The sequence below is a fragment of the Salvelinus alpinus genome, chromosome 8, assembly GCF_045679555.1.
Source record: "Salvelinus alpinus chromosome 8, SLU_Salpinus.1, whole genome shotgun sequence".
Classification (NCBI taxonomy): domain Eukaryota; kingdom Metazoa; phylum Chordata; class Actinopteri; order Salmoniformes; family Salmonidae; genus Salvelinus; species Salvelinus alpinus.
The window spans coordinates 52828342-52841450 of record NC_092093.1 but is presented as its reverse complement, the minus strand read 5'-3'; the positions used below and the strand labels follow the sequence as shown (position 1 = coordinate 52841450).

The 13109-nt window shown below is 43.7% G+C and overlaps 2 protein-coding genes across 3 annotated transcripts; one reads left to right on the top strand and one right to left on the bottom strand.

Annotated features, from left to right (window-relative positions):
* Nucleotides 1-4590: 4590 nt before the first annotated feature.
* LOC139583266 (uncharacterized) lies at nucleotides 4591-8324 on the bottom strand. Of its 2 annotated transcripts, XM_071414147.1 has the most exons (10): nucleotides 7575-8324; nucleotides 7311-7487; nucleotides 7159-7220; nucleotides 6990-7076; nucleotides 6861-6902; nucleotides 6619-6792; nucleotides 6504-6539; nucleotides 5851-6405; nucleotides 5458-5569; nucleotides 4591-5363 (listed from the first exon to the last, which is right to left on the bottom strand). In XM_071414147.1, the coding sequence occupies exons 1-7, from the start codon at nucleotides 7681-7683 to the stop codon at nucleotides 6504-6506; spliced, it is 687 nt and encodes a 228-aa protein (XP_071270248.1). In that variant the 5' UTR covers nucleotides 7684-8324; the 3' UTR covers nucleotides 4591-5363; nucleotides 5458-5569; nucleotides 5851-6405. The 2 variants fall into 2 exon arrangements, with proteins under 2 accessions (XP_071270248.1, XP_071270249.1); XM_071414148.1 differs by having other exon boundaries at nucleotides 7311-8324.
* A 279-nt stretch (nucleotides 8325-8603) lies between these two features.
* Nucleotides 8604-12451, top strand: LOC139583265 (putative nuclease HARBI1). The gene is made up of 9 exons (XM_071414146.1): nucleotides 8604-9375; nucleotides 9463-9639; nucleotides 9730-9791; nucleotides 9874-9960; nucleotides 10048-10331; nucleotides 10411-10446; nucleotides 10545-11099; nucleotides 11381-11492; nucleotides 11587-12451. Exons 7-9 carry the CDS (start codon nucleotides 11031-11033, stop codon nucleotides 11955-11957), a joined length of 552 nt encoding a protein of 183 aa, XP_071270247.1. The 5' UTR covers nucleotides 8604-9375; nucleotides 9463-9639; nucleotides 9730-9791; nucleotides 9874-9960; nucleotides 10048-10331; nucleotides 10411-10446; nucleotides 10545-11030; the 3' UTR covers nucleotides 11958-12451.
* Nucleotides 12452-13109: the final 658 nt, after the last annotated feature.

Genomic DNA, 13109 nt, shown 5'->3' with positions numbered 1-13109 from the left:
TGCTTTGCGCAATGACAAACGTCGAAAAGAGAGCTCCCTTCGTTCCTTGGCCTTTTATAAGCTCTGAGAACTACGTAGAAACTCCATTCCACTTCTCATTGGTTACTGACATCCAGGGGAAGGCGGGTGCAGTTCATGTCGACCCATAGGATACATACAGAGCTTTAAACTGATCTGAGAACAGAGCCTCGTTTTCAGACCTTCGCAGTTCCTATCATGGATTTCGCTGCAGAAAGAGTTCTGGTTCACCCACAAACGGTTTTAGAAACTAGAGATTGTTTTCTATCCAATAGTAATAATAATATGCATATTGTACGAGCAAGAATTGAGTACGAGGCAGTTTAATTTGGGAACGATAAATGTCCAAGTTGAAACAGCACCCCCTGTAGTGTCAAGAGCACAATGTGATAGTGAGGTTAAAATATTTGAGAAATAGTTATGAACCCATTAGAGCTCCTCCATGCAATTCTCATGAAACAGGTTTCCACATCAAGGTCTGAAAGAAACAAACAAAAGATGTGTGCATGCCTAAGTGTGTGTGTGTCAGTGTGTGTGTGTCAGTGTGTGTTAGTGTGTGTGTGTCAGTGTGTGTGTGTGTCAGTGTGTGTGTGTCAGTGTGTGTGTGTGTGTGTGTGTGTGTCAGTGTGTCAGTGTGTGTGTGTGTGTGTGTGTGTGTCAGTGTGTGTGTGTCAGTGTGTGTTAGTGTGTGTGTGTGTCAGTGTGTGTGTGTCAGTGTGTGTGTGTGTCAGTGTGTGTGTGTGTGTGTGTGTGTGTGTGTGTGTGTGTGTGTGTGTGTGTGTGTGTGTGTCAGTGTGTCAGTGTGTGTGTCAGTGTGTCAGTGTGTGTGTCAGTGTGTGTGTCAGTGTGTGTGTGTCAGTGTGTGTGTGTGTCAGTGTGTCAGTGTGTGTGTCAGTGTGTGTGTGTCAGTGTGTGTGTGTCAGTGTGTCAGTGTGTGTGTGTCAGTGTGTGTGTTAGTGTGTGTGTCAGTGTGTGTGTCAGTGTGTGTGTGTCAGTGTGTGTGTCAGTGTGTGTGTGTCAGTGTGTGTGTGTCAGTGTGTGTGTGTGTCAGTGTGTCAGTGTGTGTGTCAGTGTGTGTGTGTCAGTGTGTGTGTGTGTGTCAGTGTGTGTGTCAGTGTGTGTGTGTGTCAGTGTGTGTGTCAGTGTGTGTGTGTCAGTGTGTGTGTCAGTGTGTGTCAGTGTGTCAGTGTGTCAGTGTGTGTGTCAGTGTGTCAGGGTGTGTGTCAGTGTGTGTGTGTCAGTGTGTCAGTGTGTGTGTGTCAGTGTGTGTGTGTCAGTGTGTGTTAGTGTGTGTGTGTCAGTGTGTGTCAGTGCGTGTCAGTGTGTGTGTCAGTGTGTGTGTCAGTGTGTGTGTGTCAGTGTGTGTGTTAGTGTGTGTGTCAGTGTGTGTGTGTCAGTGTGTGTGTCAGTGTGTGTGTCAGTGTGTGTCAGTGTGTGTGTCAATGTGTGTCAGTGTGTGTGTCAGTGTGTGTGTGTCAGTGTGTGTGTGTCAGAGCGTTTGTGTCAGTGTGTGTGTCAATGTGTGTCAGTGTGTGTGTCAGTGTGTGTGTGTCAGGGTGTGTGTGTCAGTGCGTTTGTGTCAGTGTGTGTGTCAATGTGTGTCAGTGTGTGTGTCAGTGTGTGTGTGTCAGTGCGTTTGTGTCAGTGTGTGTGTCAGTGTGTGTGTCAGTGTGTGTGTGTCAGTGTGTGTGTGTCAGTGTGTGTGTGTCAGTGTGTGTGTGTGTCAGTGTGTGTGTGTGTGTGTCAGTGTGTGTGTGTGTGTGTCAGTGTGTGTGTGTGTGTGTGTGTCAGTGTGTGTGTGTGTGTGTGTGTGTGTGTGTGTGTCAGTGTGTGTGTCAGTGTGTGTGTGTGTGTGTGTGTGTGTGTGTGTGTGTGTGTGTGTGTGTGTGTGTGTGTGTGTCAGTGTGTGTGTGTCAGTGTGTGTGTGTCTCAGTGTGTGTGTGTGTGTGTGTGTGTGTGTGTGTGTGTGTGTGTGTGTGTGTGTGTGTGTGTGTCAGTGTGTGTGTCAGTGTGTGTCAGTGTGTGTGTGTCAGTGTGTGTCAGTGTGTGTGTCAGTGTGTCAGTGTGTGTGTGTCAGTGTGTGTGTGTGTCAGTGTGTGTTAGTCTGTGTGTGTCAGTGTGTGTGTCAGTGCGTGTGTCAGTGTGTGTGTTAGTGTGTGTGTCAGTGTGTGTGTGTCAGTGTGTGTGTTAGTGTGTGTGTCAGTGTGTGTGTGTCAGTGTGTGTGTGTCAGTGTGTGTGTCAGTGTGTGTCAATGTGTGTCAGTGTGTGTGTCAGTGTGTGTGTGTCAGTGTGTGTGTGTGTCAGTGTGTGTGTGTCAGTGTGTGTGTGTGTCAGTGTGTGTGTGTCAGTGTGTGTGTGTCAGTGTGTATGTCAGTGTGTGTGTCAGTGTGTGTGTGTCAGTGTGTGTGTCAGTGTGTGTGTCAGTGTTTGTCAGTGTGTGTGTCAGTGTGTGTGTGTCAGTGTGTGTGTGTCAGTGTGTGTGTGTCAGTGTGTGTGTCAGTGTGTGTGTGTCAGTGTGTGTGTGTCAGTGTGTGTGTGTCAGTGTGTGTGTGTGTCAGTGTGTGTGTGTCAGTGTGTGTGTGTGTCAGTGTGTGTGTGTCAGTGTGTGTGTGTCAGTGTGTATGTCAGTGTGTGTGTCAGTGTGTGTGTGTCAGTGTGTGTGTCAGTGTGTGTGTCAGTGTTTGTCAGTGTGTGTGTCAGTGTGTGTGTGTCAGTGTGTGTGTGTCTGTGTGTGTGTGTCTGTGTGTGTGTCTGTGTGTGTGTCAGTGTGTGTGTCAGTGTGTGTGCTAGTGTGTGTATTATAGACTTCATCCCCCACCATGCCATTACTGATTTACACCACAATTCCATCCGGAGCAATAACTGTTTTAATACCGCTCTGATTAATGAATGTTATTAATAACAAAACAAGCAGAAATATCTCACTGGTAATAAATGTCTGGCCAGCTTGACTGAGTCCCAAATTGCCAACTATTTGTAGTACGTTTGACCAGAGCTGTATGGGTAGCCCTAAAGTAGTGCACCATATAGGGAATAGAGTATCATTTGGGACTGACGCAGTGTCTGTAATCACGTACTAGGCAGAATAAACTAAACATGGACGGATGAATCCCTGATCTGCTGTTTTATTGTCAACAGTATATACAGTATCCCTGGCACTACTCCTTCCTGTTTACCATCAATCATAAACACTAGGACCTGATATTACTCCTTCCTGTTTACCATCAATCATAAACACTAGGACCTGGCATTACTCCTTCCTGTTAACCATCAATCATAAACACTAGGACCTGGTATTACTCCTTCCTGTTAACCATCAATCATAAACACTAGGATCTGGCACTACTCCTTCCTGTTAACCATCAATCATAAACACTAGGATCTGGTATTACTCCTTCCTGTTAACCATCAATCATAAACACTAGGACCTGGTATTACTCCTTCCTGTTAACCATCAATCATAAACACTTGGACCTGTAATTACTCCTTCCTGTTTACCATCAATCATAAACACTAGGACCTGGTATTACTCCTTCCTGTTTACCATCAATCATAAACACTAGGACCTGGTATTACTCCTTCCTGTTTACCATCAATCATAAACACTAGGACCTGGTATTACTCCTTCCTGTTTACCATCAATCATAAACACTAGGACCTGGTATTACTACTTCCTGTTTACCATCAATCATAAACACTAGGACCTGGTATTACTCCTTCCTGTTTACCATCAATCATAAACACTAGGACCTGGTATTACTCCTTCCTGTTTACCATCAATCATAAACACTAGGACCTGGTATTACTCCTTCCTGTTTACCATCAATCATAAACACTAGGACCTGGGGCCTGTTGCACAAAACTAGGATAAGGGATTAAGCCAGGATATCTTGGTGATCCTGGCTCAATTGATCCGTAATCCGGTTGCACTAAAGATGGATAGGGGGCAGGAGGATATGTTATGGTATAAATTACCATGGAGATTTATTCTGTGGAGCTAGCCTGCTCCAGACCAGGCTAAATTCCAGGATCTATTTAATCTCATCCCTAATGTCAGTCAGCAGTCACCACAAATGGAAACCAATAGTTATTTCACTGCTCACTATACATTGTTATCACATATAACTAGACCCACTGTTATTATTTAAACGTTTGTGATCATTAATTTCAATGATTTTGGATAAAAAATGATTTTTAGATGATGTTGCTATCATTAGATAATTTACAGTTTCCCATAGACTATAAGGCTATATATAAAATGATAGAATATTAGGGCCACAGAGGGGAAAAAAACACAAGTCATAATATTGTAACCAGTTGTTTTAAAGGAGGACAGTTGTTAAAATGACAGATGTGGGGCATTTCGTGAAATTGTACTTCAGTATGGTTTCATAAACAAAGACATGCTGATGTGCCAGAATATTAAGTATCACATTGTCATAAGTATCAAAACTGTAAAAACAATATGTAGCTTTTCTGCAGAAAGAACCAGCCTCATAAATTTATGACTTTATCCTTTTTCTTCAGTGTGGCCCTAGTACTCTGTCATATAAACAAATACACATTCCATATGAATATAAAAACACAATGTGTAACATTATGTTCCTTTATTGAATAAGGACAAAACAAAGCAGGTAAACCATCAGCTCCTTTCGAAACTGAAGTCACAGTGACTCTACAAGATGGAAAGCACAGAATCCAAGCATATTATACAAAATGATACATACACATTCAAAGGTCTGTATATAACACACCCTGCATGTCTGCACACTAAAATAAATGCAGGACAAATCCATACACATCAACTGAACAGACAAATGAATGGATGCAGTAGCCTCCCTGCAGCCTTGTATTACACACAGTATACCGCACAAACATCATAAGAGGCCAAATTCGTCAAAAAACGAACCCAAAAAAACCCAAATTCCTCTGCCACCGCAGGACATATTTAACCAAAATTGAAAGCACACATACTAACTAAAATAATTCAACACATATTGGTCCCTCAGCAGCCGACCACTGTCGTCATCAGGGAAGATTGCCGGATTGTCCCAGTCCATGGCTGGTGGCACTCTGGGGGCCCTCTCCTTCCTCAGGCAGGCCACATTGTGGAGGACAGCACAAGCCACAGTAGTATCACATGCCCTAACAGGGCTGACCCTTAATTTGTGAAGGCAGTGAAAGCGTGCCTTCAGGAGGCCAAAGGTCATTTCAACTCTGGCCCTGGTCCTGGCATGGGCATGGTTGTAGGCCTGCTGTGCTTCCTGGGGGTCTGTGAAAGGTGTCAGGAGAAAAGGCTGGCAGCCATACCCCCTGTCTCCCAGCAACACACCAGAGAATTCACCTGTCAACACAAAATCTCATCATTACTACCTCATAAACACAGTGATATTCTTGACACAGCCATGATGGTTATAAATAGGGGTTGTGTGGCTTACCTTGTGATAGGCACTGATAGATTTCAGAGGCCCGAAAGATTCTGGAGTCATGGACTGAGCCAGGCCATTTTGCCACAACATTGCTGATCACACAGTCAGCATTGCAGACCATCTGAAATCATAAGATGAGGAATATTACACCAATCAATGCACATCACTGGCAATGCAGAGTGTTCGTCAATGGACAATATCAAAAAGTTATGTTCACCTGAACATTAATGCTGTGAAAGGATTTCCTATTCACAAAATCGGCCTCATGGGCACCTGAGGGGGCTTTTATCCTTATGTGTGTGCAGTCCACTGCACCAATGACATTGGGGAAACCTGTCACACAAAGTAATGAGTATCCTACTATGTGTTAACAGTTGTCCTGTAATTTGTAGATCCTCTTACCTGCAATCCTATAGAACTCCTCTTTGATGTCACAGAGTCTTCTGTGGCCAGGGAAGGAGATGAAGACATCTGCTAATGCTTTGATAGCCAGACACACACTCCTTATTGTGCGGCAAATTGTGGCCTTGTTCAGCTGTTCTGCATCCCCCACTGAGTACAGGAAGGCTCCACTAGCAAAAAAGCGCAAGGCCACACAAACCATTTGCTCCACACTCAGTGCATGGCTCCGTGCAGTGCGGTGCTTAATCCTGGGACCCAGTAGTCTGCATAGATACCTGATGCCATCTGCAGAAAACCTGTATCTTTCATATAGATGGTCATCAGGGAAGGCCAGTGGGTCCAACCGGTCCCTGAAGACCCTTTCTCGCCTGAAGGCTCTCCTCAGCACAACTGCTTCTTCATCCACCACATCTCGCACGAATGGGCATGCCATTGTCAGAGCAGAAAGGAACACACAATTTTGGGCCTTCATATAGGCTAGTGGCCACACCTGGTGCTGGGGGGGTGGGCAAAAGAGGGCGATGCCTTATAACGATGACTTGGTTGTACTGATTGCTGGGAAAATAAAAAAAACCTTAGAAAGATGCCACCGTCCTGTGTGCTCACAATAAGAGCTCATATGTCATGGCTCACTTGACTTTACGAGAATATACCTAATTTTTATTTTGAGCTGTGTCATCTTCTTGGAGCTGGGGGAGGAAAGAAAAATAATGAATAATACATTTGTGTTACAGTTAGCATACAGTGTACATTGAAGGCATATCTCACCTCCCTCTCAAGTTTTTTTATTTCAAGGTCCAGTTTCCTAATTGTCCTCTTTTTTATTTCGGACTCCAGTGCAAGATTTTCCATCTTTTTCTTCTTGTACTGAATGTCTATGTCTGCCAGTTCTATTTGGCGCCGGAGGTGGTTGCCATACAACTTTCTGATAGCTTGTGAGCTCTGTGAACACAATACAATTAGCGCAGCTGGAATTTGGCAGGATGTGGTGTCCTTTTATTAATACGCACTATGTTGCCAGGCTGGTTTTCCCACTGTATAGCATCTGGGTCCTGTAAAAGAAATTAGATTTTTTGATTTTGATGAGGACTCCTCACCATTGTAGAGTAAATAGTACTTTCACAGTCTTAACATGATACCTCATGCCTTCTGGAATCCAGAGAGATGGTCTCCTCCTCATCATCGTCTCCATCATGTGCTGTTGCTGCTGCACTGGGGCCTTCACCCTATCACATTTAATCGGATTCATATTGAAGCTAGTAGACAAGACATGCCAGGCCTACAGTATGCCTTTGATGGAGTACTCACTGGATCAGCATCGTCTGGTGCTTGTGCTGGTGGCTCTAACAGGAACACAGTGCTGCCAGACACTGCAAGGCAATAGGTAAACCAAAGTCAGACAGTCCAAATTGATTCAATATGAATGTGGTTGTATCCCATGTAGAGATGGAAGGACATACCTTGAATGAAGCGGGTGGCATCTTGGGAGGAACCTATGCTCGTCTCTTTCCCCCCAGGGATCCCCTCTAAGACGGGCCTGCCTTTATTTAGCTCCAAGGCCATGTCCTCTGCTGGGGTAAGGTCAGCCTTTGGTGACCCACCACCCGTGCCTTGTCTGTGGGTATTCTTTTTCACTGCTAAAACAGTACAGACAATGTGTGAGCAGGCACCTTCTGGGTACAATATATGCTTGTGCTTTGTTAAATATTAGTCAGGGACCATACCATTCTGCAGAATGTTCTTGTATTTGATTTTGACCTGCTGCCATGTCCGTTTTGGCCCGTTCATGTTTAATCTACACACACACACACACACACACACACACACACACATTTAATGGAGTCACACTGCAAAAAATTACTTGGTATTTTTGTCTTGTTTTCAGTAAAAATATCAAAAAATGTATCATAGCTTTATACAGTGTGATGGAGTTACTTTACACAATTTCACTCATATCTGCAGTGCATTTCAATTAAAAATTTAACCGTTTCATAATTACAGTACAACTGCATTTTTGGAGATGTGAATTAAATATTTGAATTGTAATTGTGATGTTTCAGCGGAGCGGTGAGTGTGTAATTGTGCACTACTTACGCATTCAGGCGGTCTGCAATACTTTGCCACGCTTTTTCTCTTTGCTTTATCACTGTGGCGGTGTTGCCTTTCTTCTTAATTATATCTTTTACCTCCTCGTATGCCTCCATGAGGATTTGTGCTTCCGACGGGGAAAAGTACGCGGCTCTAGTTGCCATGGTAAATCAGTTAATCTGTGATCTGTGGCGGGGTCTATTTGAGTGAGCCGTGAGCGCGCACCTATCCAGGATTGGTTTCACCTGGCTTAATGAATCCGTGTCTGCTCATCCTGGCTTGGTCTTTGTGCAACCAATTAAGCCTGGACGCACATGTTTTGGCTTCATTGAGCTCAGCTGAGTCATTTATCCCGGATGTCTTAATTCTACTTTTGTGCAACAGGCCCCCGGTATTAATCCTTCCTGTTTACCATCAATCATAAACACTAGGACCTGGTATTACTCCTTCCTGTTTACCATCAATCATAAACACTAGGACCTGGTATTACTCCTTCCTGTTTACCATCAATCATAAACACTAGGATCTGGCACTACTCCTTCCTGTTTACCATCAATCATAAACACTAGGACCTGGTATTACTCCTTCCTGTTTACCATCAATCATAAACACTAGGACCTGGTATTACTCCTTCCTGTTTACCATCAATCATAAACACTAGGACCTGGGGCCTGTTGCACAAAAGTAGAATTAAGACATCCGGGATAAATGACTCAGCTGAGCTCAATGAAGCCAAAACATGTGCGTCCAGGCTTAATTGGTTGCACAAAGACCAAGCCAGGATGAGCAGACACGGATTCATTAAGCCAGGTGAAACCAATCCTGGATAGGTGCGCGCTCACGGCTCACTCAAATAGACCCCGCCACAGATCACAGATTAACTGATTTACCATGGCAACTAGAGCCGCGTACTTTTCCCCGTCGGAAGCACAAATCCTCATGGAGGCATACGAGGAGGTAAAATATATAATTAAGAAGAAAGGCAACACCGCCACAGTGATAAAGCAAAGAGAAAAAGCGTGGCAAAGTATTGCAGACCGCCTGAATGCGTAAGTAGTGCACAATTACACACTCACCGCTCAGCTGAAACATCACAATTACAATTCAAATATTTAATTCACATCTCCAAAAATGCAGTTGTACTGTAATTATGAAACGGTTACATTTTTAATTGAAATGCACTGCAGATATGAGTGAAATTGTGTAAAGTAACTCCATCACACTGTATAAAGCTATGATAAATTTTTTGATATTTTTACTGAAAACAAGACAAAAATACCAAGTAATTTTTTGCAGTGTGACTCCATTAAATGTGTGTGTGTGTGTGTGTGTGTGTGTGTGTGTGTGTGTGTGTGTGTGTGTGTAGATTAAACATGAACGGGCCAAAACGGACATGGCAGCAGGTCAAAATCAAATACAAGAACATTCTGCAGAATGGTATGGTCCCTGACTAATATTTAACAAAGCACAAGCATATATTGTACCCAGAAGGTGCCTGCTCACACATTGTCTGTACTGTTTTAGCAGTGAAAAAGAATACCCACAGACAAGGCACGGGTGGTGGGTCACCAAAGGCTGACCTTACCCCAGCAGAGGACATGGCCTTGGAGCTAAATAAAGGCAGGCCCGTCTTAGAGGGGATCCCTGGGGGGAAAGAGACGAGCATAGGTTCCTCCCAAGATGCCACCCGCTTCATTCAAGGTATGTCCTTCCATCTCTACATGGGATACAACCACATTCATATTGAATCAATTTGGACTGTCTGACTTTGGTTTACCTATTGCCTTGCAGTGTCTGGCAGCACTGTGTTCCTGTTAGAGCCACCAGCACAAGCACCAGACGATGCTGATCCAGTGAGTACTCCATCAAAGGCATACTGTAGGCCTGGCATGTCTTGTCTACTAGCTTCAATATGAATCCGATTAAATGTGATAGGGTGAAGGCCCCAGTGCAGCAGCAACAGCACATGATGGAGACGATGATGAGGAGGAGACCATCTCTCTGGATTCCAGAAGGCATGAGGTATCATGTTAAGACTGTGAAAGTACTATTTACTCTACAATGGTGAGGAGTCCTCATCAAAATCAAAAAATCTAATTTCTTTTACAGGACCCAGATGCTATACAGTGGGAAAACCAGCCTGGCAACATAGTGCGTATTAATAAAAGGACACCACATCCTGCCAAATTCCAGCTGCGCTAATTGTATTGTGTTCACAGAGCTCACAAGCTATCAGAAAGTTGTATGGCAACCACCTCCGGCGCCAAATAGAACTGGCAGACATAGACATTCAGTACAAGAAGAAAAAGATGGAAAATCTTGCACTGGAGTCCGAAATAAAAAAGAGGACAATTAGGAAACTGGACCTTGAAATAAAAAAACTTGAGAGGGAGGTGAGATATGCCTTCAATGTACACTGTATGCTAACTGTAACACAAATGTATTAATCATTATTTTTCCTTCCTCCCCCAGCTCCAAGAAGATGACACAGCTCAAAATAAAAATTAGGTATATTCTCGTAAAGTCAAGTGAGCCATGACATATGAGCTCTTATTGTGAGCACACAGGACGGTGGCATCTTTCTAAGGTTTTTTTTATTTTCCCAGCAATCAGTACAACCAAGTCATCGTTATAAGGCATCGCCCTCTTTTGCCCACCCCCCCAGCACCAGGTGTGGCCACTAGCCTATATGAAGGCCCAAAATTGTGTGTTCCTTTCTGCTCTGACAATGGCATGCCCATTCGTGCGAGATGTGGTGGATGAAGAAGCACTTGTGCTGAGGAGAGCATTCAGGCGAGAAAGGGTCTTCAGGGACCGGTTGGACCCACTGGCCTTCCCTGATGACCATCTATATGAAAGATACAGGTTTTCTGCAGATGGCATCAGGTATCTATGCAGACTACTGGGTCCCAGGATTAAGCACCGCACTGCACGGAGCCATGCACTGAGTGTGGAGCAAATGGTTTGTGTGGCCTTGCGCTTTTTTGCTAGTGGAGCCTTCCTGTACTCAGTGGGGGATGCAGAACAGCTGAACAAGGCCACAATTTGCCGCACAATAAGGAGTGTGTGTCTGGCTATCAAAGCATTAGCAGATGTCTTCATCTCCTTCCCTGGCCACAGAAGACTCTGTGACATCAAAGAGGAGTTCTATAGGATTGCAGGTAAGAGGATCTACAAATTACAGGACAACTGTTAACACATAGTAGGATACTCATTACTTTGTGTGACAGGTTTCCCCAATGTCATTGGTGCAGTGGACTGCACACACATAAGGATAAAAGCCCCCTCAGGTGCCCATGAGGCCGATTTTGTGAATAGGAAATCCTTTCACAGCATTAATGTTCAGGTGAACATAACTTTTTGATATTGTCCATTGACGAACACTCTGCATTGCCAGTGATGTGCATTGATTGGTGTAATATTCCTCATCTTATGATTTCAGATGGTCTGCAATGCTGACTGTGTGATCAGCAATGTTGTGGCAAAATGGCCTGGCTCAGTCCATGACTCCAGAATCTTTCGGGCCTCTGAAATCTATCAGTGCCTATCACAAGGTAAGCCACACAACCCCTATTTATAACCATCATGGCTGTGTCAAGAATATCACTGTGTTTATGAGGTAGTAATGATGAGATTTTGTGTTGACAGGTGAATTCTCTGGTGTGTTGCTGGGAGACAGGGGGTATGGCTGCCAGCCTTTTCTCCTGACACCTTTCACAGACCCCCAGGAAGCACAGCAGGCCTACAACCATGCCCATGCCAGGACCAGGGCCAGAGTTGAAATGACCTTTGGCCTCCTGAAGGCACGCTTTCACTGCCTTCACAAATTAAGGGTCAGCCCTGTTAGGGCATGTGATATTACTGTGGCTTGTGCTGTCCTCCACAATGTGGCCTGCCTGAGGAAGGAGAGGGCCCCCAGAGTGCCACCAGCCATGGACTGGGACAATCCGGCAATCTTCCCTGATGACGACAGTGGTCGGCTGCTGAGGGACCAATATGTGTTGAATTATTTTAGTTAGTATGTGTGCTTTCAATTTTGGTTAAATATGTCCTGCGGTGGCAGAGGAATTTGGGTTTTTTTGGGTTCGTTTTTTGACGAATTTGGCCTCTTATGATGTTTGTGCGGTATACTGTGTGTAATACAAGGCTGCAGGGAGGCTACTGCATCCATTCATTTGTCTGTTCAGTTGATGTGTATGGATTTGTCCTGCATTTATTTTAGTGTGCAGACATGCAGGGTGTGTTATATACAGACCTTTGAATGTGTATGTATCATTTTGTATAATATGCTTGGATTCTGTGCTTTCCATCTTGTAGAGTCACTGTGACTTCAGTTTCGAAAGGAGCTGATGGTTTACCTGCTTTGTTTTGTCCTTATTCAATAAAGGAACATAATGTTACACATTGTGTTTTTATATTCATATGGAATGTGTATTTGTTTATATGACAGAGTACTAGGGCCACACTGAAGAAAAAGGATAAAGTCATAAATTTATGAGGCTGGTTCTTTCTGCAGAAAAGCTACATATTGTTTTTACAGTTTTGATACTTATGACAATGTGATACTTAATATTCTGGCACATCAGCATGTCTTTGTTTATGAAACCATACTGAAGTACAATTTCACGAAATGCCCCACATCTGTCATTTTAACAACTGTCCTCCTTTAAAACAACTGGTTACAATATTATGACTTGTGTTTTTTTCCCCTCTGTGGCCCTAATATTCTATCATTTTATATATAGCCTTATAGTCTATGGGAAACTGTAAATTATCTAATGATAGCAACATCATCTAAAAATCATTTTTTATCCAAAATCATTGAAATTAATGATCACAAACGTTTAAATAACAGTGGGTCTAGTTATATGTGATAACAATGTATAGTGAGCAGTGAAATAACTATTGGTTTCCATTTGTGGTGACTGCTGACTGACATTAGGGATGAGATTAAATAGATCCTGGAATTTAGCCTGGTCTGGAGCAGGCTAGCTCCACAGAATAAATCTCCATGGTAATTTATACCATAACATATCCTCCTGCCCCCTATCCATCTTTAGTGCAACCGGATTACGGATCAGTTGAGCCAGGATCACCAAGATATCCTGGCTTAATCCCTTATCCTAGTTTTGTGCAACAGGCCCCTGGTATTACTCCTTCCTGTTTACCAT